This window comes from Grus americana, chromosome 1 (assembly GCF_028858705.1).
Source record: "Grus americana isolate bGruAme1 chromosome 1, bGruAme1.mat, whole genome shotgun sequence".
NCBI classification, from domain to species: domain Eukaryota; kingdom Metazoa; phylum Chordata; class Aves; order Gruiformes; family Gruidae; genus Grus; species Grus americana.
In genome coordinates this window covers 54,652,687-54,676,437 of record NC_072852.1, presented here as the reverse complement: position 1 = coordinate 54,676,437, position 23,751 = coordinate 54,652,687, and the positions used below count along the sequence as shown (strand labels likewise).

The following is a 23,751-nucleotide window of genomic DNA, read 5'->3' as shown; positions in this document are numbered from 1 at the left end:
CCCCAGCATGACCTCATGCACAGCCACGGATACTTCAAGTGTACTTTCTCCAGCATGTGTGTCCTTGGGCCACAGTCCTTTCAAAGGTATACCTGCTGTGGCACGGACATAACCATGACCACAGACACTTTGAGATAAACCTGCTCAGATGTGGACTTATTCACGGCCACAGATGCTTCGGGGTGTCCTGCTCCCATGTGGGCTCATCCACAGGTCACAGTCCCTTCGACTCACGTTCACAGAGGAGCTCCAGCCTGTCCGGTCCAGCAGCACAGAAACAGCAGCGATGCCCCGGCCATCTGCCAGCCCAGGCACATGACCATTGCTGTTATCAAAATGTTCCCAGGCACAGCAGAGTCAGATGATAAGCCGTACAGCAGTACAGCGAGCAGTGAAAGCAAAAAGCAGCCGCTAATGAGGACTAGACTCTAATATACAATAAGGAAAGCAAGCCCCATGGCAAGCACAGGAGCCTGCCAATTAATAGCTAAACAGCAATAACAGCTATAAATTCAGTCTGGCACATTCCAATCAAATCTGTCGTTATCTTGAACCCTTTGAGCCCCATGCTGGGTGCCAAAAAGGACTGTTGTGGTTTTGCCCCAGCCACCAGCTGAGCACCACGCAACTGCTTGCTCACTAACCTCTGGCAGGATGGGGGAAAGAATCAGAAGGGTAAAAGTGAGAAAAGTCATGGGTTGAGACAAAGACAGTTTAATACGTCCCCCCCCTTCCTTCTTCTTCCTCCAGCTTTATATGCTGAGCGTGATGTCATATGGCACGGAATATCCCTTTGGTCTGTTGGGGTCAGCTGTCCCAGCTGTGTCCCCTCCCAACTTCCTGAGCGCCCCCAGCCTACTCGCTGGTGGGGTGGTGAGAGGTGCAGAAAAGACCTTGGCTCTGTGTAAGCCCATCTCTACATTACAACACAAAATCAGCGCAAATTTTTCAGCACAAATCTAAAACATAGCCCAGTACTAGCTACTAAGAAGAAAATTAACTCTTTCCCAGCCAAAACCAGTACACCAAGCCATCTTGTGATCTGAACCACCTCGATCCAAATCCCCATACTTCTCAAGGCTAAAATTATTCCACACACAGGCCAGATAGGAAGGCACTTCCCCGTCACCACCTGCCTGATGGCTCTATCCATTGAGCTTCTCTTAGGGCTTCCTCCCGTATTTCATTTCACCTACCTTGTGCTCTTGGATGTGAGTGCCAATATTACAGGCTCACAACCTATGTACCACCTGGAGGTTTCCAGACCATGCCTAAATATGGAATTACTAGGTGGGACTCTGTGAACAGCTTCATGGCTAGGTGTCCCACACATACACCTCTACTAACAGACACACCACCAAGGCTGCTTACGGGACAGGACAAATGGTTCTGCGTCATGCCAGGAGGACTAAAGGAAGGAGAGTTTTGCCCCTTACGTAACTCGAGGTTTCACAGGTTTCCTGTCGCAGCAGGCAACTTGCTGCTTCTTCTGAGCTGTGCCTGCGTAGGCGGTGTCTGAGGGCAAGGGGGAGCTGGGCGAAGCTGGGTCTGGGAAGCAGAGGGTGGGTGAGCAGCGTTCAAAGTGCAAGAAGGGCAAAGTAGTCAGTGAACTCCGACAGTGCTGTGGTACCAGGGTCAGCACTGGGATACAGTCACCTCTGCAGAAGTGTCCAGACAAACTCATTTCAGCTCCCACGGACATGCAAGCCGCTCTAGTAGCACAACTTTCCTGGGTGAGCTTAACCTGGTCAGTTATTCGCGTCAGTTAGCACAGCTGGAAGAAGAAAGTCCAAACCTGCCCCAGCTCCGACGGCAGTGGGTGGGTTCGGCTTGTTTTCTTGCTCATATTTAGATGACGCAGTATCGGGGAGGAGCATCCCATGGTTCCCATGGCCCTCAAAACCAAAACAGAAAGCAGAGGCAGCTGCCTGTGACAAAACGGGCTGTGGTGTCAGAGGCCAGCCAGCACAGGACCTGGCAGCAGCCACAGACCAGCTCAGCTCGCCAGGGCAGCACCTCGGCCCTCTCCAGTGTGTTTTGGCTCCGCACCCAGCCTGTAAGTATCCTCCACTGACTCCCCCACTTTTTTAATGCTTGCTGGCATTGGGGGGGGCTGCCAGAGGAAGAAGTGGTGTTGCGGCGTGCAAACGTGTGGGAGGGAGAAGGTCCTTCCCCAGCTGTGGGACACTTTCGGGGCAGTTCTTCTGCAGTCTAATCTGTGTGCCGCTGGCTGGTTTCTGTTTGCCAGCAATGCTGAGCTTTGTCGGCCTTTCTTCACCTGCAGTTTCCCCTGATCCTGCCTGAGAGGGGAAGAGGGATCCTGGGGGAGAGCAGGTGGCTCGAAGGAAAGGTGCCAAGTCCAAAGCTGCCTGCCTTTCCCACCGCTCTTGCACGTCATTACTCCCCCCGGCAGCCGGGGAAGGCAGATGCAGGAAATCCATGTCTTCTGGGGGACTTTCCGGTGCAAGAGAAAATGCCCATTCCTTCACCCCTTTGCATTCAGCCTGCTTGCTGCAGCAGGGTTCAGCAGCTCCACAGACATGTTTGTCCCTGTACAGAGGCCAGATCCTGCGCTGAAGCTGCGTGCCTTGACCTCCCCGTCCCGCTGCCTTTGCCCAGGCACTCGGCCAGCAGCTCGCTGCTCACCTGCCTGCAAGCCAGCAGAGGGAAGGGCCTTGTGGTCCCAGCAGCACAGAGGGTTCCGATGAGCCCCATCTCGCACACAAACACCCCAGGGAGCTCCTGAGCCGTGCACATGGAGCCTCTCTCTGCCTGGGGGACTGAGACACAGAGCTCTCCCATGGTGAATTCCAGTGCTTCCAGCGATGCCTGCACAGGAACAAGGGGGTGAAGCCAGACTGGGGCTTGCTGCGAAATATTCAGGTTCCTCTTTCTTGCCCCTTTGAGGTAGAGCCACAGACCGTCCTGTCCAAAGTCACAGGTGTCCCCTTAGAGGCAGAGGGGCTGCAGACGTCTGGGAGAAGCCCCAGCTGGACACCGAGTGACAGCTCTTTCCTGTTTATCCGCTGCTTCTCAGCCTTGCTGCCTCCAAACCAGCCTCGGATGCTGCGTCTGTGGCTGCCCTGGTATGTCACCTCCAGGCCAGCCATGCGCTCTCTGCCCCAGCTGGCACAGGGCACCTGCACCAGGCATGTTTCTGTGCCGGTCACAGCCACACCTGGGGACTGGGATTTACCTGCTGGGCTGGGGAGGTGGCTGAGGGGCAAATCTGCCTGCAATTTGGCAGAGTGAGCAGAGGGGAACCACTAGTGTTGTGGATGAAGGTGTTTGACACAGTTATGATTTAGTAGCAATTCAAAATTTTTTAGTAGAATGAGTTAAATCAAAGGTTGAATTTTAGCAGCACTCAACGATTGACTAATTGAAAGATTTAAAAGTCATTCAGTAAGATCTATTGTGATCAAAACAGCGACTTAATTACAGATTCGAAGATGACGATTCACGCTAGCTTACTATAAGGTATCTTAAAGTGTATAGGTACATATATATATATATGAACACAAAATGCAAGTACACACAGATAGAAATATTTGGGCCCAGTGACATATGACACCCACACTCGTGAAGGCAAATATGTATATTTATACACATAAATAGGTAGAGAGGTGGATGAAGAAAGCTAGCTTATAGTTAAAATTTCCCTCTCTGAGTTTAGAGTAAATACAATGCATCAGCATTCCTCGGTGGGTAATGGTTGAGTCTCGAGGACACTGACTTCACCCTGGCCTCCCGTCAGCTTTGTCGGCAGACGGTCCTCAAGGAGTTTGTGCTTGAGAGGCGTCTCAAATCAGAGGAGGTGCTGCGATCCAGGTCTCGCTTAGAGTCGCTACTTACAGGATCTGAGATAATTGACTTTTGTCAGGTACTTTTCCACTTCGGCCCAACTTGGATGATGAAATATTCTGGTACTTTTTACCAGCTGCGTAGACTCAGAACTTTTCTGGCATCCCCTCCTTTTGGGTCATGACCAGGCTGTCGGGAGGTGTTTGATTGTTATTATTGTTCCCAACAGGAGAGGAAGAGTTTCATGATCCAAGTACAGATGTACCAGGTTGCTACCATTGCCAAATGAAGAAAGAGCCAGGAACATTAAGGGGGTGCCTTAATGCTCTAGACTGCTGCCTATGCATGTGGCCCCGAAAAGTGTGTGTGTGGGGAAATTGCACCAAGTACCCAGCAGCTCAAGAGCAGGGGAATGGTGTGGTGTTGCACCATCACAGCTGCGAAAAGAAAATAGGTCCTTAAAGAGATGAGCCTCAAAGCAGAGAACGCAGAGATACCATGGGATTTCCCTGGGCCCTCACACATGCAGAGATCACAAAGCAGCACAGGGTCTCTGAGGTGGCTCTCCTACACCCCTGCCATGTATTTCCACGAACCTGCTAGGAATTTAATTCTCTGTCCCCTCTCTAGTAAACAAGTGCAACTAGGACAATTTTTAATTGCTTTTGTATTTTATGGAGGGGGAATAAACAAAAGGTAGCATGAGATGATTGAACAAAAAGCCCGTGTTTCTACAAGCCTACCTTCCTTAGGAAACTGATCTAAAAAAATATGACAGCAAGGGTTGGTAGGTGGGCACAGCCAGGAGCTGGCTGGGCTGTACCAGTCCCAGCTCCGAGTTCTGACAGAAGTTGCTGGGAAGCTGGTTGGCTAACAGAGAGCCCCCTCCAAGTGCAGCTTGTTCTCCCTCTGAGGGATGCGAGGCAGGATGGCAGAGAGAACAGTGGGTGGGCATGAGCCCTTGCAGGACAGGGAGAGGAAGAACAGCAATGCCTGGCTGCAGGAGAGCATGTGTAAAAACAGACAAACCAAGAGGTGATACCAGGGGCAAGACAAACCCTGGTGAAATTACACATACGTGAGGTCTCATTCTGCAGCATGCTGGTAAATGATTCATTGGAGGTAATGCTTGGCAAAGGCAGGAAAGGGGTTATTTGCAGAGCATGAAGCCAGCAGCTGAGCTTGAAGCCAAGGTCTCTGAGCTCCTTGCTCTGTGTTTGCATCTCTGTGCAGACGTGGGTGGCCAGTGCTGTGATGCCACATGGCTCTGCAGCCAGGGATACCCCTTCATGATGCCATTTTTCTCTTTTTCAGCACAAAGCAGAAGCCTGCAAGTGGGCACTGAGGACAATCCACATTTCTGGGAGAGGAGCAGGGAGTCGGGTTTGCCAGGAAGTCTGAGAGAGGAACGAAGAGGATGGCAATCACAGGTCTGTCTCCCTAGCACCCATCTCCCCTGGGCCCCAGAGGAGGGTGAGTGGCTGCGGGTGGGTCCATGGTGCCTTTTTGTGGTGTCACAACTGCCAGTCCATGTGGGGCATCAGTCCTCAGGCAACTGGGACAGAGAAGCACCATGTCTACCAGCCTCAGTGGGGAGCAGGGCTGTGGGCAATCAGCCCTGCTGTGCCCAGAAACGTATGGGCATGCATGAGCCTCAGGGGCATGTGGGTGCTGGAAACTTGTGGCATCAATGGCACCAGATTTCTCAGGGCTGTGAGGGGGGTGGGGAGGCAGGGGGAGCTCTGCACTTCAGACCCTGTCATGCCTGCATTTTACTCAGTTGTCCAAAGATCACAAGGGATGTCCTTGTCTGACCAGAACTGAAAGAAAAGCATTTTCCCAGAATAGCTCTTAACCTTCTCCTTACCAGACAGTAGTGTTTTACTCCCCTCCCAGCACTGCAGTTTGCTGACAAACGCCTCTCTTGTCCAACATGAGACCATGGTGCAAAGGGCACGTGTGGGGCTAAGGGAGCCACGCTGTCCTCCCAGTACTGGTCCACGCACAGGATATCATTAAGCCACTTTTGCTGTGACCAGAAATGCACCCACCTCGACCCAGTAACACATGCACAGCACAGACAGAGGCAGGACTGAGACACTCCTGCTGTACTTGCAAGGGGAGTCCTGAGACCTCAGTGACACAGGCTCAGAGCACACCTTGGGAAGGGTGCCGTAACATGCAACAACCAAGGGGTCCCCCCCTTCATGTTTTGCAGCAGGCATCCCTACAGCAGGCTTTCCCATGGTATCAAGAAAGCATGCAGGCATCAGGATGGGTCTGCTGCAACAGAGGTGCACCGGGCACCTGCTCTGTGCGCTGATCTTCCTCGAGGCTGCCGGGGTCTTGGCATTGATGTTCTACGCACTGCTGTGGGAAGCTGGGAACCTGGTCGACCTCCCTGACAAACGTATTGGCTTTTACAACTTCTGCCTGTGGAACGAGACAGCTGGGGAGCTGCAGTGCCTAAAGTACAAGCATCTGCAGGTGATCGGCATCAGCCTACCAGGCATGGCATTAGCCAGGGTTTGTGTGTATGCCTGCCTGGTCTTCAGCATGTTCTACCCCATTTTTGTTGCACATGTGAAGTGTGCAGAGGAGAGAGAGGGCTGGAAAGTGATCCTCATCATACTCATCATCAAGATGACAGGCCTGTCTGCAGGCCTGGGTATATTTCTTTTCCAAACCTCGCAGTGGATCCAGCTCTCTGATTTCACTGAGGGCTTCCTGGCACTGGTTGGGACTCAGGCTCTGCTACTGCTCCAGATTCTCACTGCCACTGTGTACCTCAGCTGGGACAAGCACACACACATGTCAAAGCCCTTTTACTGAGGAGGCCCTGCCCATTGAGGCCAGACAGTGAAGAAGATGCAAGAGCTATTGATAAACAGATTTAAAACGGTAATCTCACTACAGCTTTAGTCACTGGCAGGAATTTGATCCTTAGTCCAAAGGCCCATGTCCAGCCATGCTCTGGCATAGAGCTGTGATTGCAGCACTCCTGCAGGGAGTGGGCAGCAGGCACCAACACCCACAGCACGGTGTGGGAGCATCCTGGCAACAGCAGCACGTAACACACCCCTCAGCCTGGGGCACATCAAAGGGACAGCATTTCTGGCCCTGATTCAGAGGACTGTGGGGAACAGATCAGAACCAGCACCCAGTGGATGTGTCCCTCTGGCCATATCTAGCCTAAATATAGGCAGGCAGAAAAGCAAACAGGCTTCGTTTCTTGCAGTTGCCCAAAGAGACTCTGCTGCTTCTCCACCTCCTGGGCTAACCAGGGATGTCTCTTGAGGCAATTATGACTCGAGGAGCTCTGGCTTCACATTGCCATCACAGTGGTGGCAACACCAGAGGCACAATGAAAATACTGTCTTCAGCAGGAGCACCTGTACTTCACCTGCTAGAACAGTATCTGGAGTGACTCTGCTGTAGTTCATCAGGTGAAGTGGCCCACATTCAACCCCAGCAGCAGCAGAACACCTGGAGGGGCAGCCTAACAACTTAACACAGTCCTAATAATGGGGGGTTCCACAAGGAAGCAAAAGATTTTGGTGCAGAGCCCCAGGTTTGTCCTCACTGATATTACAGGGCTGAGCCCAGCACTCCAGCAGCCTTTGAGACACCAGGAGAGACTAGTTCAGTGCGAGAGTGTATTGGGTTTGTGCGGCAAGGTTTTGGTAGCAGGGGGGGTACAGGCGTGGCTTCTGTGACAAGCTACTAGAAGCTTCCCCCATGTCCGACAGAGCCAATGCCAGCCGGCTCCAAGACAGGCCCGCTGCTGGCCAAGGCCGAGCCAATCACCAACGGTGGTAGCACCTCTGGGATAAGAGTTAAGAAGGAAAAAAAAAAAAACAACCTAGTGGGACCTTTTGCAGCCAGAGAGAGGAGTGAGAAGATGTAAGAAACTCTGCAGACACCAAGGTCAGTGCAGAAGGAGGGGGAGGAGGTGCTCCAGGAACCGGAGCAGAGATCCCCCTGCAGCCCATGGTGAAAACCATGGTGAGGCAGGCTGTCCCCCTGCAGCCCATGGAGGAAGGATGATGGGGAGTGGAGATTCCACTTGCAGCCCGCGGAGGACCCCACACTGGAGCAGGTGGAGACGCCTGAAGGAGGCTGTGACCCCATGGGAAGCCAGCGCTGGAGCAGGCTCCGGGCAGGACCTGTGGACCCATGGAGAGAGGAGCCCACGCAGGAGCAGGTTTGCTGGCAGGACTTGTGACCCCATGGGAGGGACCCCACGCTGGAGCACAGGAAGAATGTGAGGAGTCCTCCCCCTGAGGATGAAGGAGTGGCAGAAGCAAGGTGTGATCAACTGACCACAACCCCCATTCACCGTCCCCCTGTGCCTCTGAGCAGGGGAGTAGGTAGAAATCGGGAGTGAAGTTGAGCCTGGGAAAAAGGGAGGGGTGGGGGGAGGTGTTTTAAGATTTGGTTTTATTTCTCATTGCTCAGTAATGTTAGATGAATTTTGCTCTAAGTTTAGTCCGTCTTGCCTGGGATGGTAATTAGCAAGGGATCTCCCTGTCCTTATTTCAGCCCACAAGCCTTTCATTATACCTTTTTTCTCCCCTGTCTAGTTAAGCTAGGGGGAGTGATAGAGCAGCTTTGGTGGGCACCTGGCCTCCAGCCAGGGTCAACCCACCACAGTGGGCAGCTCACCACAGTCAGCTCAGCCCAATACACACCCCATGCAAGGGTGCGCTCAGGGAGCAGGGCCAGGGCTGCCACAGGCTGGGGTGCAGTGCCCCAGCTGGGCCATCACAGCCAGAGCGCTGGATGGGGTGTCTCTGCCATGGCGGTGCACAGGACTGCTCCATGCCATGTCTGTGACGCTGCACAAAGAAGTGCCCACTTTCTCCCCCATCCCCTTCAGGCACATGAGGGTCTGCTATCTCTCCTGCTGCAGTCTTGGTGGGGATGTGGCCAGGGATACTGGTTTGACTGTTTCTTCATTCCAATAAAGGCTCTCGTACCTGCCCTGGTCTCATGTGGTTGGTTCATCCCCCCTTTGGGCTGGGAAGAAGACGCTGAGCCATCCTCATCCCCTCCTAGACCCCCATGCACACTGCCACTCACAGAAATCCAAATATCCTCTTTAATCTGTCCAGGCTCTGAAATGCCAAATAGAAATGAACGTAACCGAATCCCACTGAACCCAGCACACACTGGGAGATGTGAGTGCCCCTCTCCTTTTCCCCCCACGGCCTTCATGGGCCTCCTACCAGCTCCACAGGCCACCAACACAGCAGCTAGATAGCCCACTCCAGGCTCTCCTCCCACCATCCTCAGTGCTGTGGGAGGGGACACCCTCCCCACTGTCCACTTTGCTCCTGGGGAGCTGCAGAGGAAGCAATGTTAGCTGAAAAAGATCTCCCTGACGTATTTCAGAATGTCGTCCTCAGAGTCCTCCCAGCCTGTCCTCTCTGCGTCGGCATCAGTGTCAGGAGGGGATGGCAGAGCCGGGCTGCGGTCACTGCCTCCCCCGGTGCTGGCTGTGCTTCCAGGAGCTTCGTTTGGTGTTGGCTGGAGCTCCAGCTCCTCTTCGCTCGTGGACTGGGCCTTCTCCTCGCCTTTCTTGCGCTGCAGATTCTGACCAAGGGGAAAACAGCCAGACGCGGCTGTGCGTGACTTCACCCCGGGAGCACCCCAAGGGGGCAGGGGGCGCATCCCCTCGCCAGTCCCCAGGTCCACGGTGGAGGCTGGTTTTGTCCCGCAGCGCCCGGCGAGGCAGCCGAGAGCACAAAGGCCGGCGCCAGCGGCCTCCCAGAAGGACCGGGACCGCGTCCCCACCCCCGGGGGGGCGGGCTCACCTCGGCTAGCACCGCCAGGGCCACGTCCACCAGCTCCGCCTCATTCATGCAGTACACCACCACCACCGCCGCCGCCCTAAGCACCGCACGGGGAGACACTCAGCGCGGGCAGGGCCCAGCCTCGCCCGCCCGCCCGCCGCCCGCGCCGCTCCACCCGCCCCAGCGGCGCTACCTGGGCCCTGCCGTCGCCTGCCTCCTCCGCCGCCCGGCCTTGGCGGGGGGCGCCACGGCCGCTCGCTCGTCCCCCGCCGCCGCCCCCATCCAGGCCGGGAGCAGCCGCCGCCGCCATGTCCCGCGCGGAAGCATCGCGCGTGGGGCGGGGCGAGCGGCGCCGGGAGCCGCCCCCTCCCCCCACCCCCCGAGCGGGAAGCCCCGAACCCCCCCCGCCGTCACCAACCGCGGTCGCCGGGGCACCGTTCTCCCGTCGCTCCTGTAGCCAAAAAGAAAGGCCTGTAACGAAGGCCTGCTTATATTATACGTAATAAGAAAACGTAGCCAAGAAGAAAGGCCTGTAATGAAGGCCTACTTGTATTATATGTGATAAGAAACTATTCATTGTTACTTTAGGTAGAAGGCTAACGATTCTTAGACTGAGCACCTGCTACACATCATGAGAAAAAGGAGGAGCTACAAGACACTTCAAGGTCCTTATGTACATACTTTGCAGAAAGGGAGGACATTAATTGCCTCCAGCAACATCCTTATCTTGCTGAGGCATATAGCAAACAATTACCAACACCGAAGTATTGAGAAACTAGGGGAAAGGCAATTTGGGCCAGGGTCCCCACGACCACTGACCCATAAGCCCCCTACCCAAATTACCCCACCTACTCAAAAGATAGAGGCGGAGAAAGGAACTGAGCGTGCGTTCTAGTTTGCGTGCTAGGCAAAGAAATATGAACCAATTATTGTAATGGGGAGTGTACCGCTTTGTAACATTTGTGTATAAATATGACAAGAGAACCAGCGTTAGGTGTGCCTGATTAGAGGAGCTATCCTCCTGACACCCAGCGCTGCAATAAAGGAAATGCCTGCTTCTTCATGCTACATTGGTGTTAAGGAGTTGTCTTTCATTCCCGAATTTCGGTGACATCTCCGAGCCGTGCTCGTCGCTAAGCCGTGAGTGCAGGCGAGCAGCAGAACCACCCCAAACCGCCCCAAAATACCCAAGTAACGACAGAACCCGGTGCTTGACCAGGCGGGGAGGGAGACAAGGAAGCAGCGCGGGCGGGCTCGGGCTCCGGAGGGAGCCCAGCAGCTGGGAGGGGCAGGCAGACGCACCAGGCTGCCGCCCGAGCAGACGCAGCTCCCGCCGCTCACGCAGCACCAAGTGGAGAGGTGGGAGAGGGCCTTGCTGCGTGTTCAACGGTTTGTCAGCAATACCGTGTTTTACTCCAAAGCCTCGCCCGAAGCACAGAGGGACGCATCCTTCAATATTCTGACAAGGGAGCACACACAGCTCCTGAACAGCAGCTGTACAAAGCGCACGTTTTCGGAGACGTTTTCACACCGCTCCCGCCCGGCGGCGCGCTGACGGCGAAAGCAGAGCCTGCTCCTCCCGGGCCGGCGTCACCCCGCCCCACTGTGACGCCCCCTCTGTGACGCCCCCTCTGTCACGCCCCCTCGGTGACGCCCCCTCTGTCACGCCCCCTCTGTCACACCCCCTCTGTCACGCCCCCTCTGTCACGCCCCGAGCGCGCTCGCCGCTGCAAGGCCGCCCCCTGCAGGCGCCGGCGCTCAGTGCTGTTGCCGCCGCGGCGGGAGCGACAGCGCTTCTCTGGCTCGGAGCGTTGGAGGCTGCGAGCTGCGGCCGCCGCTCTCGGCTCGGCTCTCGGCTCGGCTCTCGGCTCTTCTCGCCCTCTCCCCGTCCTCTCCCCGACCTCTCCCTCTCCCCGCCCGGGGCTCGGCAGAGCCTGCCAGGCGCTTCCTGCGGCTACTGACCCCGGGGCGGGCTGTGCCCTCCCCTCGTCCCCGCCGCAGCATGCACAGGCTCATCGGGCTCCTCAGGAGCGTGCGGGAGCGCTCGACGTCCGGCAGCGCTTCCGCGCCCGGCGCCGCCGGGGCCTCCGAGCTCCGGGAGAAGGGCCAGGGCGCGCTGCACAGCGCGGCCGCCAGCGGTGACCTGGCCGAACTGCAGCGGCGCTGGTGGTGGTGGCAGAGACTCCGCATCAACAGGCGGGACGCGAAGAAGCAGTAAGGGGCGGGCAGTGCCCGCAGCAAAGCCTCCACCCACCCCCGGCTGGAAGAGCCGGCAAAGCCCAGCACGGTCGCAAGCGCCCTAGGAGCAGGGTCGGCTCCACAGCGCTCGCCCTACCGGAGGCCTGCCCGCGCTGGGACAGGAGGCGGCCGACGCTCCCCTCTGCCCTGCTCTGCCAGCCTGGTCCCTGTAGCGAACTTTCTGTGGAGCTCAGCAGGCCTTCGTCCCAGCAGAGACGGCTCCTTTCCTGTTGCCGGACTGAGCGGCTTGCTTGAGCAGGGCATGGATTTGCAGAAAGACACAGCGCAGCCTTCCCATTGCTTTTAGAAACGCCATCCCCTCTGTCTCTGGGACACGTCTGGTGCAGGACTGATTGGGGGAAAACCCGGGGCTTACGCAGACTCCACAGCCTCCGTAGATTTATGTAGCCCCCATAGACTCCGGCTGAGCAAATGCCTCCTGACTCAGTGGATGTGTTGGGGATTTTTCCTAGCCAGCCCCAGGCTTTGGGTGTGCAATTGCTGCCACCAGCTCTGGAACAAGAAAGCTTGCTTTCAGCTTGGTTTTTGTCAGTTGAGGCTTGTGGCCCTATGCGTCAGGTACAACAGCCTGAAACCATGTCTTCAGCTGCCTGTCTGGGTTAACTGAATACGTTTAATTTCTAGGACGCCTCTGCATCTTGCTTGCGCGAATGGCCATGCAGACGTTGTGCGATTTCTAGCAGGAAAGAAGTGCCAGCTAAACCCTCGTGACAGCTTGAAGAAATCGCCGCTGATGAAGGTACACGGGCTATGTTATGCTGCTGTACGTTGGGCTTATCGATTATGCGCTGAGTGATACATACCTTACGTGATTCTTTAGGTAGGCCTGCGTAGAAACAGGTACGCTGTAGTCAGCAGGGAAGGGGCATATGTTGCCTAATCTTTGAAGACGCTCGTACTTTACAGCACTGGGGGGCTGCGGGAGTTCTGACAGAGAGAAACATAGGTGTTGGAAGTTATTCCTCCTTTGTGTCTTATTTCCAGGCAGTAGACCACCAGCACAAAGACTGTGTGACTATTCTGCTGGAGCACGGTGCCAAACCCAACCTCAAAGGTGCTGGCGGCAACACTGCCCTTCACATGGCTGCTGTCATTCCTAGCAAACCTCTAGTGGAGCTGTTACTTGAGCACAATGCCCATATCGATGCTCAGAATGAGGTAAGCTTGGACTTTGGGTAAGGCTCCTCTTCCCAAAACTTGCTTGACTTCCTGTGTTCTTCTAAGGGAGATAATTTCTCCTTTCAGTTGGGGTACACTCCGCTTACTCTTGCGATCACCGAGCGCTGTGAAGAGATGGTTGAGTTCCTTCTCCAAAAAGGAGCTGACGTGCATGCTCGAGATAAGCATGAAAGGTGATGGGTTTGTCAAAAGTGCGCGTGAGACTCCTTAGCGTTGTCCAAGTTGGATTGATGGGAGGCATAGGAATGAGCTTTGAAAAAGAACCAGGAGCTGCCCGGAAGGAGCTCCTTCTGTGTGACTTGTGAAAGCAGACCCGCACTCGGCCGCTCTCTTACTTCAGGGGACAGTTTCCACACTGAGGACTGCCAGAAAGCATTGGCTGTGGTGCCCTGCACGCACGCACCCTGCTCTGGGCAGGTGGTTGGCCTGGAGACCTCCTGAGGTCCTGCCAACCTGAATTCTCCAACGCTTCCACGTGTTCGGCTGTGCTTTCACTCTGCCTGTCGGAGAGGGGAAAATGAATTGTTTGGGGAGCAACGGGGGACTGAAGTAATGGCAATGCAATGTCCACAGAAGCTGATGTCTTGCCTATCATCTCTTGGATGCTTTAGGACCCCTCTTATGATTGCTGTTCTTGCTGGGAATATGAATACAATAAAAAGCCTTCTTCGACATGGTGCTGATCTTTCTCATCAAGACTGTATTGGCAAGCAAGCTACGCACTATGCCAGAGAGTTAACGCTTTACACCAAGTAAGTGTTTTACGTCCTCATTAGAGCAGATGCATTCTCAGAATGACCGTGCTGATGTACGGCCCTTTTTGGTAACATCACTGGGGTTTAATGAGGTGTTGAAGCTGGGCTCAGTGACATCTTCCGATGCATCTCTTTCCGGGTCAAGCGTGGATTTGGATGTTGAAGGGCTACTTCCCCCCAGAGTTCACTCTGACAATTCACTTGTGTGCTGCCAAGCTACATACACACACCTGTGGTGGTATTTTTACCGAATGCATTTCCTTCCTTTATATATATATATATATCTATCTATATCTCTATATTTCGTTCTGTATATAGTATTGCTGAGCAACTGGAGGAATACATCAGGTGTGAAATGACAGGAGAATGTTCTGCGGGAGGCACAGAAGGCCCAGCAGTACTGGACAGCTTTTGCGCTGGGACAGCTGCTCATTGTCCCTTGGGGGGACCTGCAATGACCAGAGCAGGTAGGATCCTTCTGCCATGGAGGAGGTGATGAGGAAAAATCACTATTGCCTGTAACACAATGATAACCCATTCGTTTGAGAGCAGAGCATGATGGATGGGGAAGAGTAGAGTGAAACAGGCAAAGCAGCATAGCACTTCTTAACTCCTTTGTAGGTGTCTTGCCAGCAGCAGCAGAACAGCAAGAGGAAGAAGTTCACACTCCTTCTGATTCTAAGGTACCTTCTCTGAAAGAGGCAGTGGGGCCCACGCCGCTCGCTTGCTTTTGGGCTTGTCTTCGGGAGGTGTACTTTGGCCCCTTTTGAAAGCCCCGCTCAACAGAGATGCCTAGCACGCTGGCCCCGTTTGCCCTTTTGGTTCTTTCCGTTGCCTGATACCACGTTACGCGCGTTGGCTGAGGCGGGAACTTTGTGCGTGGAAACGGGTCGAGAAGGAGTCTGTGCCAGTTCTCACGTGTGTCTTTTGAATTACCCAGACGGATTCCGAAGCTCCAAACAAAGCGTCAGCCGGCGCGGTGCTTCCAACTGCGGACAGACACGGAGCGTGCGCACAGTCCGTTGCAGGGGAGCGCGGCAATGGTAATTTCCTGGCGGACTAAATGGTTACCTTTGCAAGCTTCTCTGGAGTGAAGCCGATGGGGAAAAGCAGAGTGAAATAAGCACTCCCAGCAGCATCGTGCTTCTTACCTCCTTTGTAGGTGTCTGCCCAGCAGCAGGAGCAGAGGAAGAGGACGACTCTCCTTTTGATTCTGAGGTAGAATCATAGAATCCTCTAGCTTGGAAAAGACTTCCCTTCAGAGCATCGAGTCCAACCGTAAAGCTAACAGGGCCAAGTCCACCCCTAAACGGTGTCCCTAAGCGCCACGCCTACACAGTCTTCTAAATACCTCCTGGCATGGTGTCTCAACCGCTTCCCTGGGCAGCCTGTTCCAGGGCTTGATAAGCCTTTCCGCAAAGAAATTTTTCCTAAGAACCGATCTAGACTTCCCTTGGTGCAAGCGGAGGCCGTTTCCTCTTGTCCTGGCACTTGCTATTTGGGGAAAGAGCCCGACACCCTCCGGGCTACAACCTCCTTTCAGTTTAGTTGTAGAGAGCAATCAGGTCTCCCCTCAGCCTCCTTTCCTCCAGGCCAAAAAACCCTAGTTCCCTCAGCTGCTCCTCCTTAGACTTGCTCTCCAGGCCCTTCACCAGCTTCGTTGCTCTTCTTTGGACGCGCTCCAGCAACTCAATGTCTGTCTTGTCGTGAGGGGCCCAAAACTGAACACAGTAGTCAAGGGGTGGACTCAGCAGTGCCCACTACAAAGGGACGATCACGTCCCTAGTCCTGCAGGCCACGCTCTTTCTGATACAAGCCAGGATGCTGTTGGCCTTCTTGGCTGCCTCGGCACAGTGCCGGTCATATTCAGCTGCCTGTCGACCAACACACCCAGGTCCTTTTCCACCGCGCAGCTTTCCAGCCACTCTTCCCCTTCTCTGAAGGAGGCACTGGGGCCCCACGCTGCTCGCTTGCTTTTGGGCTTGTTTCCCTCTATTGCTGCTTCTGCCACGCGCTCGTAACTGGGGCCTTGACGTGCCGGTGCTGCAGGCAGGCTGTTCAGTTAGGACAGGGACAAAAGGAGGTCAGGCTCATGACCTGGGTCTTCTAGCAGCTGGCCTTTCAGCTGAATTTCCAGTAGAAGAATGAGGCAGTAAAGCTTCCCGCGGTTACAATCCTCTGAAATCCTACAAGGCTGGCGCTGTGAGGATTGCTGGCTTTGCACCACACCGCTCTCTCCTGCAGATCCCGTCAGGGTCAAATAGTTGCCCATAGCGCCTACAGTCCAGACGCTTGGCTTCTCCTGCCCAGGTCCTCTCTATCTTGGGCAGGTGTACTTTGGCCCCTTTTGAAAGCCCCGCTCAACAGAGATGCCTAGCACGCTGGCCCCGTTTGCCCTTTTGGTTCTTTCCGTTGCCTGATACCACGTTACGCGCGTTGGCTGAGGCGGGAACTTTGTGCGTGGAAACGGGTCGAGAAGGAGTCTGTGCCAGTTCTCACGTGTGTCTTTTGAATTACCCAGACGGATTCCGAAGCTCCTAACAAAGCGTCGGCCGGCGCGGTGCTTCCAACTGCGGACAGACACGGAGCGTGCGCACAGTCCGTTGCAGGGGAGCGCGGCAATGGTAATTTCCTGGCGGACTAAATGGTTACCTTTGCAAGCTTCTCTGGAGTGAAGCCGATGGGGAAAAGCAGAGTGAAATAAGCACTCCCAGCAGCGTCGTGCTTCTTACCTCCTTTGTAGGTGTCTGCCCAGCAGCAGGAGCAGAGGAAGAGGACGACTCTCCTTTTGATTCTGAGGTAGAATCATAGAATCCTCTAGCTTGGAAAAGACTTCCCTTCAGAGCATCGAGTCCAACCGTAAAGCTAACAGGGCCAAGTCCACCCCTAAACGGTGTCCCTAAGCGCCACGCCTACACAGTCTTCTAAATACCTCCCGGCATGGTGTCTCAACCGCTTCCCTGGGCAGCCTGTTCCAGGGCTTGATAAGCCTTTCCGCAAAGAAATTTTTCCTAAGAACCAATCTAGACTTCCCTTGGTGCAAGCGGAGGCCGTTTCCTCTTGTCCTGGCACTTGCTATTTGGGGAAAGAGCCCGACACCCTCCGGGCTACAACCTCCTTTCAGTTTAGTTGTAGAGAGCAATCAGGTCTCCCCTCAGCCTCCTTTCCTCCAGGCCAAAAAACCCTAGTTCCCTCAGCTGCTCCTCCTTAGACTTGCTCTCCAGGCCCTTCACCAGCTTCGTTGCTCTTCTTTGGACGCGCTCCAGCAACTCAATGTCTGTCTTGTCGTGAGGGGCCCAAAACTGAACACAGTAGTCAAGGGGTGGACTCAGCAGTGCCCACTACAAAGGGACGATCACGTCCCTAGTCCTGCAGGCCACGCTCTTTCTGATACAAGCCAGGATGCTGTTGGCCTTCTTGGCTGCCTCGGCACAGTGCCGGTCATATTCAGCTGCCTGTCGACCAACACACCCAGGTCCTTTTCCACCGCGCAGCTTTCCAGCCACTCTTCCCCTTCTCTGAAGGAGGCACTGGGGCCCCACGCTGCTCGCTTGCTTTTGGGCTTGTTTCCCTCTATTGCTGCTTCTGCCACACGCTCGTAACTGGGGCCTTGACGTGCCGGTGCTGCAGGCAGGCTGTTCAGTTAGGACAGGGACAAAAGGAGGTCAGGCTCATGACCTGGGTCTTCTAGCAGCTGGCCTTTCAGCTGAATTTCCAGTAGAAGAATGAGGCAGTAAAGCTTCCCGCGGTTACAATCCTCTGAAATCCTACAAGGCTGGCGCTGTGAGGATTGCTGGCTTTGCACCACACCGCTCTCTCCTGCAGATCCCGTCAGGGTCAAATAGTTGCCCATAGCGCCTACAGTCCAGACGCTTGGCTTCTCCTGCCCAGGTCCTCTCTATCTTGGGCAGGTGTACTTTGGCCCCTTTTGAAAGCCCCGCTCAACAGAGATGCCTAGCACGCTGGCCCCGTTTGCCCTTTTGGTTCTTTCCGTTGCCTGATACCACGTTACGCGCGTTGGCTGAGGCGGGAACTTTGTGCGTGGAAACGGGTCGAGAAGGAGTCTGTGCCAGTTCTCACGTGTGTCTTTTGAATTACCCAGACGGATTCCGAAGCTCCTAACAAAGCGTCGGCCGGCGCGGTGCTTCCAACTGCGGACAGACACGGAGCGTGCGCACAGTCCGTTGCAGGGGAGCGCGGCAATGGTAATTTCCTGGCGGACTAAATGGTTACCTTTGCAAGCTTCTCTGGAGTGAAGCCGATGGGGAAAAGCAGAGTGAAATAAGCACTCCCAGCAGCGTCGTGCTTCTTACCTCCTTTGTAGGTGTCTGCCCAGCAGTAGGAGCAGAAGACGAGGAGGATGATGACTCCTGGTTTGATTCTGAGGTACCTTCTCTTCCAGCTGTCGTGCAGAAGTCATGCTTCTGTGGCCCCTGTGCTGAAATGCAGTGTGGTGCTGCAGTGTTGCTAGGCATTCCTTTCCCCACTGTCTGTCTGTGTTCTCGCTCACTCAGATTTCTTCACTGGAGAGTGAAAAGCTTCAGCTAAAGCAGGATGCTTCAGCTCAAGTGGATTGTCAAAGCGATAGACAGGTGACTCTATCTATCAGAGGTTGATGCTGATACCTGAAAATAGAGCTTGTCATTGTACAGAGAGCTGTTCTTGCTACCGAGTTAATTTTGGAGTGCTGCTGAGAGGAGGTTATGGAATCTTGACCTGAAGTGTATTTTGGGCCTCATTTCCTTCCCCGTGTGAAGCAGAAGGTCTGCATAAAGAGGGAGGACAGTAGGTTGGAAAAAGGCACGTGCGCAGACTCTCAGCCTATATTCCAAGGAGAATACTAAGCCTTTTCTGTGCCTTAGGAAAGAGAAAGCCTCATGAAGAGCTGACAATGATTTAGATGTGCTCAGCTGAGAAAGATGTCTGCAGATGCCTTCTGGTGGTGGCCAAAATCTCTTCTCTTTGAATTCACTGAGGCATAGAAGCATAGAATGGCTTGGGTCGGAAAGGTCCTTTAAAGATCATGTAGTCCAAGCCCTTGCGGTGGGCAGGGATATCTTCCGCTAGATCAGATTGCTCAAAGCCTTGTCCAGGCTGCCTTGGCACGCTTCCGGGGATGGGGCATCCACAACTTTTCTGGGCAACCTGGTCCAGTGTCCCACCACCCTCGTTGCAAAAAATTTCTTCCTTATGTCCAATCTAAATCTACCCCCTTTTAGTTTAAAACCGTTGCCCCTCATCCTGTCACTATGGGCCTTGGTAAAAAGTCTCTCTCCATCGTTCTATGTGGAAAGGCTGCAATAAGGTGTCCCCAGAGCCTGCTCTTCCCCAGGCTGAACAACCCCAGCTCTCTCAGCCTTTCTTCACGGGAGAGGTGTTCCAGCCCTCTGATCATTTTCGTGCCCCTCCTCTGGACCCGCTCTAACAGCTCCATGTCTTCCTTGTGCTGGGGACCCCAGAGCTGGACACAGTACTCCGGGTGGGGTCTCACAAGGGCAGAGTAGGAGGAGAGAATCACCTCCCTCGACCTGCTGGCCACCCTGAAGACCAATCTAATGATACAATCGCATGAGTAAAAGCATATCTCACGTTGTCATCTCCTTACTGATCTCTCCATGCTCATGGAACACCGTTTCTTTAGAGATGGGTCAGGCAGCTGCAGGAGGAGCTCGCCAACGCTCTCAGAAAGAACTCCCTGGCAGAAGCGTCACTGGCAGCTAAGAAGCGCTACAGCAGGGACCTGCAGGAACAGCGGCTGCAGTTGCAGAAGGAACTGGACAGGTCTACAGCTAAGGTACGGAGGAAGCCTGTCTCTTGGCAGGGGCCCAGGCCTTTTTCGTAGCAAATCCGAGTCGGGAACTGATCCTTTCTTGGGGGTTTTGTGTAACCCAGGGTGGCTCCATGCGTGGCTAGCTGCGATGAGGGTGGGAGGGAACAGCACTGCTGCCTTTGATGCCCGCCTGCTTGCACTGCTTGAAGTAACAGTGGAAGTTTGCGCTAAGGCGGTCTTGGTGCACTAGGCAGCTTTGCAACAGGAGTAGCTTGAGTGACATGTAAGCGACTCGCCTTGTTTTATAAGCCTGGCGCCTACAATCAAAAAGGTCACTAACTGTGAAGTCACTTGGTCCTTAATTGGGGAAGGGTGCGTGCATTCCTTCCAAAAAGCTGCTTCTCAAGTGTCACGGGGAAGGTGAATTTGCTTCTTTCTCTGAGGGTGTGCTGGTAGAGAAAGAGTAGGCATAGTGGAGTGTTGCGCTGGTGCTTTTTTGTATTCCCTCGTCACGTCATCATTGTTACGGAGTTGCAAAGTCACTGTAGGAGCAGGAGCTTCTAACCGTGTTGCAGCAGCCAACAAGTGGCTACAAAGAGTGTTGGGAGTCCTTGAGAGAGGAGGAGGAGGAAGAGTGTTGTGGCAGCGTTTAGGAAATGCTGTAGGAAATCAATGCAGACATAGGAGAGGGGCCAGTATAAAAGACAAAGAAGTAACACACATTTCGAGAGTCAAGGTGAGAGTCAAAGCAGTCCACTCCTTTTTATCAAACCTAAGCTGACTCCGGGGATTCTTGTTGTGGTTTGACAGCTGCAGGAACTGAGAGAACGGCATATCCGGACTGAGTGTTATGTCTGGTTCCTGAAGAAGGCCATAAAGAATAAGAAGAGGGAACTAACCACCTCCAGGAACCTGCAGGGCCTTCTGGCCGCCTCTTCCGCAACTGCGGCTATCCCAGAGCTGGAAGAACGCATGCAAAGGTAAGCAAGTAACACAGTGCAGCAAGGCCTCGCTTTCTGTGATGGTGTGAAAATAGGACTGTCTGTTTTGCACGCCACTGAGACAATAGTATATGATTTTCAACCACGCTTTTGGTTTAGATGAGGTTCTTTCACACGCTTCTTTGGGGATTTGTGCTCCTGTGGATTTCGGGGGTAACGCCTGTACTTCTTTTTCAGGCTCCAAGTTGGAAAGGCCAGGCTGGAAGCCACAGCCCAGCAACAAGCCAAGACCATCGAAGCCCTTCAGAAAGATCTGCAAGCCTCTGCCACAGTAAGGCAGTCAGAGCCTTCCCTTTTCATGAGCTACAGAGCCCAGTTCCACTCTTAAGATGAGGTTTTCCCGGACAGCCCAGGAGAGATCAGTTCCTCTGTTCTACTGACTATAGGCTGCTCTGAAAGTCCTGCTGGCCCATTCCCCAGCTTTCTGGCTTTGGGAGTTGTCCCATGAGACTGTAGCAAGTCCTACTTAACGCCGTCTTTGTCAAGGAGTTGACGCTAATGCACTGGCTGCAGTATTTGCTGCTTTCGACCAGCTGCGAGGTTGAGACCGCAGGCAGCACTTGAGACAGTCGTGCAGTAGAGGGATTTGGTAGCTTTGCTTGCGGACTTTCCTTGGGCTCTTTTGGTGGTGCAGAGCGCTTCATCCTGGAGGCCTGACTGGCATCGTCAGACTGTGACAGGAATTCTTCACTTGCCTGGACTCTGGTCACCTTCCTGTTTTAGTGACTCTGGATTCGTTGGCCAGAGGGTGTGGGTCCATAATGCAACGAGAAGACCTCCAGAGAAGAAAATCCGCAACTAATAAGGGAATGACACCTCCATAGGCAGTATTTTGTGTGCTGTGCTTGGGTGGCGTTGCAGGGCAGGCAACTGTGGCGTTGCACTGATGCTGGCAAGAGAAGAAGAAAGGCCCCGAGGTGTGACCTTCAGTCGGGAAAGTCCTAGCATGAGTTCTTTTCTCTTCTTTTAACGCTGCTGTAGGCTCGTAATGGCCCGGAGAACTTGATACCTGGCTTTCAGACAAAACGGACTGCAAAGGAACACCAACGTCAGCAGGTATATGAACGGCTTCTGGGAATGACTGGTTTTAGTCTTGCAATTTCTTGTGGGCAGGTAATCTATGAAAAGATGGGGTGGGCTGTGGAGAACCCCCCAGGGTTTTGGGCAGGGCACCCTCAGGGGAAAGGTCTATACGCCGCCTCATTCCCCTGGTGCTACTGGATTTTGAATCTGCTTGGTGGACAATATGCGGGCTCTTGCAGTCGTTAGCCCCATTCCTTTGATGGGTAGGCTCTGTCCTGTGGACAGGAGAGAGATCTGTGGTTGAGAGCTGCAAGAGGAGACTGCACTTGGGAGGTCCGTGTTATCTTCCTCGTGGAGAACGCTGTCTGCACGTTCTGCATATGGATCCTGTTCCAGCACTCCGTGTGTGACGTATCTTTCCTATTTTGAAAGTGTGGGAGTGAAAGCAAGGAAGTGAAGCAGCTGGTCGAGATGAAACGCCGATCAGAAGCGCTTCTGGAGGAAATGTGGCGGAGAAACAGTGCGCTGAAGGAAGAACGTACCAGGCATGGCTTTTTAGTGCTTTAAAGAAGTATCATGTTGAGTGGAAGTCAAGCTTTACTGAAATCTCATGTAAAGGCACGTACATAACCGTCTGTGAGCAAATTCAAGCCTCGCGTTCAATCTTGCAAAGTGCTTCTGTGCCTGAGCCTATGGTTTGAAAAAGCTGCAAAAGGCCTTGCAAAATCAGGCGGCCTGCAGTTCTCCTGGGAGGGAAGGAAGTCTTTTCTTCCTCTGTTCAGGTAAACTTTGGGCCTTCCAAGTGATGACTGGCACTGCAGTGCTGGCTGTCCTCAGCAATTCCTGGCCTGCAATTCAAGCACACTACAGATGAAGCAAGCCATGGCTGTGCTGCTTACGTAAGAGTACGTGAAAAAGGCCAACTGTTGCTTTGCTTCACGCTTTCCTCACTGATTTGCTGTGCAGGTTGAAGATGCTTCTGGAGGGAGCTCGGGCAAAGGTAAAGGCATATGCAGAGAAGGAGAGAGAGAAAGAGTCCCAGCTCAGTTTCCAGGGAGAGATGAATAACAGCTGTTCGGAGGTGGCCAGCCAAGTTGGTAAACTAAGAAGAAAGGTGAGCTCTGCTTTGCTCAGTGGATTTGAGGTGATGACTTTTTTCTGCTGGAACCAGTATGATTCTTTTCCTATGGTTTTTTTCCATGTTGCTAATTTCCTGTTGGCTGTAGCCGGTCACCATACATCAAGATTTTCATACGAAAAAGCAGGTGACAAATGCAGTCTCGATGGCCCCCCACCTTACGGATTCCCACAGATGTGAGTAACTTTAGAGCTCTCTCTTTGAGTTCCTTCTCTTTTGCTGCCTACAAGTTGGTGACATTATTTCTCAACAGCTGGAGATGCAGTCGAAAAACCACAGGCAGTGGATGAGAAAAAAGCAGGACCTGTGAGAAAAGCTGTCCGCATTGCGTGGGACTGCCATGGTAGGTCAGAGCCAAACAGAGCAGTCTAAAAGAGATGGGAGAAAGAACTGCACAAGAAATAACACAAGAACTGCAACAAGTGGATCCATATCTCCATGTAATGCCATTTTCCACATGTGTCTGTAGCCCATAGGCTACAACTTTGTTGTTGACATGTTTGAGTCTTTGGTTTTCGGTATCTGGATCTGTGCGCTAGTGCTGTATTTCCAGGATCCACTTTCCAGTGGCACCTTTGGCCCAGCCTGCTGTAAAACTAACACGCAGCCTTTGCTTTTCCTGCCCTTCGCCAGTCACAGCTGAACCTCCGATGTAGTTAGCGCTGAGATGATGCTGGAGCAGCGGAAGTGCCAGGAAACAGAGTGCTCACAGGGAGATGAGTGAAGCCTGGAAACCTTTGCCTTCCACCTCTTGCAGCGACTACCCTGCATCTAATTCCAAGTGTTCTGTTGCAGCTTGGTATTTAATAAACTCTGTCATCTAGCACGTGTCTTAGTTTTGCTGCACAATTGGAGTGCTTCGGACCTAGTGGGTTTGGATGAGGAGAGTCTGATTTTTGAAGGCTCACTCAGGCTCTCTTCCTATGCTGGCAGTTAGCACATCTCTCTCTGCCCTCGCTCTGAATGAAAATCAGTCCTGCAGACATCTCCAAGAGGCAGCACGCATCCGCGTCCTTTTCCTCGGGGG

The 23,751-nt window shown here is 53.8% G+C and overlaps 3 protein-coding genes across 6 annotated transcripts; 2 read left to right on the top strand and 1 right to left on the bottom strand.

Moving 5' to 3' along the window:
* Nucleotides 1–1,653: 1,653 nt before the first annotated feature.
* Nucleotides 1,654–8,787, top strand: TMEM140 (transmembrane protein 140). 4 transcript variants are annotated; one of them, XM_054815270.1, is made up of 4 exons: nucleotides 1,654–2,056; nucleotides 2,908–3,086; nucleotides 5,119–5,234; nucleotides 6,026–8,787. In XM_054815270.1, exons 3-4 carry the CDS (start codon nucleotides 5,222–5,224, stop codon nucleotides 6,634–6,636), a joined length of 624 nt encoding a protein of 207 aa, XP_054671245.1. In that variant the 5' UTR covers nucleotides 1,654–2,056; nucleotides 2,908–3,086; nucleotides 5,119–5,221; the 3' UTR covers nucleotides 6,637–8,787. The 4 variants fall into 4 exon arrangements, with proteins under 4 accessions (XP_054671245.1, XP_054671235.1, XP_054671224.1 ...); XM_054815249.1 differs by having other exon boundaries at nucleotides 1,656–2,056; nucleotides 6,023–8,787; XM_054815260.1 differs by lacking the exon at nucleotides 2,908–3,086.
* Nucleotides 8,788–8,893: 106 nt separating this feature from the next.
* On the bottom strand, nucleotides 8,894–9,941 carry CYREN (cell cycle regulator of NHEJ). The gene is made up of 3 exons (XM_054815285.1): nucleotides 9,793–9,941; nucleotides 9,621–9,696; nucleotides 8,894–9,399 (listed from the first exon to the last, which is right to left on the bottom strand). The coding sequence occupies exons 1-3, from the start codon at nucleotides 9,924–9,926 to the stop codon at nucleotides 9,166–9,168; spliced, it is 444 nt and encodes a 147-aa protein (XP_054671260.1). The 5' UTR covers nucleotides 9,927–9,941; the 3' UTR covers nucleotides 8,894–9,165.
* Nucleotides 9,942–11,382: 1,441 nt separating this feature from the next.
* Nucleotides 11,383–23,547, top strand: LOC129201699 (ankyrin repeat domain-containing protein 20B-like). The gene is made up of 16 exons (XM_054813301.1): nucleotides 11,383–11,813; nucleotides 12,483–12,597; nucleotides 12,843–13,016; nucleotides 13,104–13,210; nucleotides 13,649–13,789; nucleotides 14,111–14,259; nucleotides 14,414–14,475; nucleotides 14,733–14,758; nucleotides 18,091–18,178; nucleotides 18,307–18,384; nucleotides 19,434–19,586; nucleotides 20,373–20,542; nucleotides 20,741–21,619; nucleotides 22,019–22,700; nucleotides 22,813–22,900; nucleotides 22,978–23,547. Exons 1-13 carry the CDS (start codon nucleotides 11,602–11,604, stop codon nucleotides 20,889–20,891), a joined length of 1,626 nt encoding a protein of 541 aa, XP_054669276.1. The 5' UTR covers nucleotides 11,383–11,601; the 3' UTR covers nucleotides 20,892–21,619; nucleotides 22,019–22,700; nucleotides 22,813–22,900; nucleotides 22,978–23,547.
* The last annotated feature ends 204 nt before the right edge of the window (nucleotides 23,548–23,751 follow it).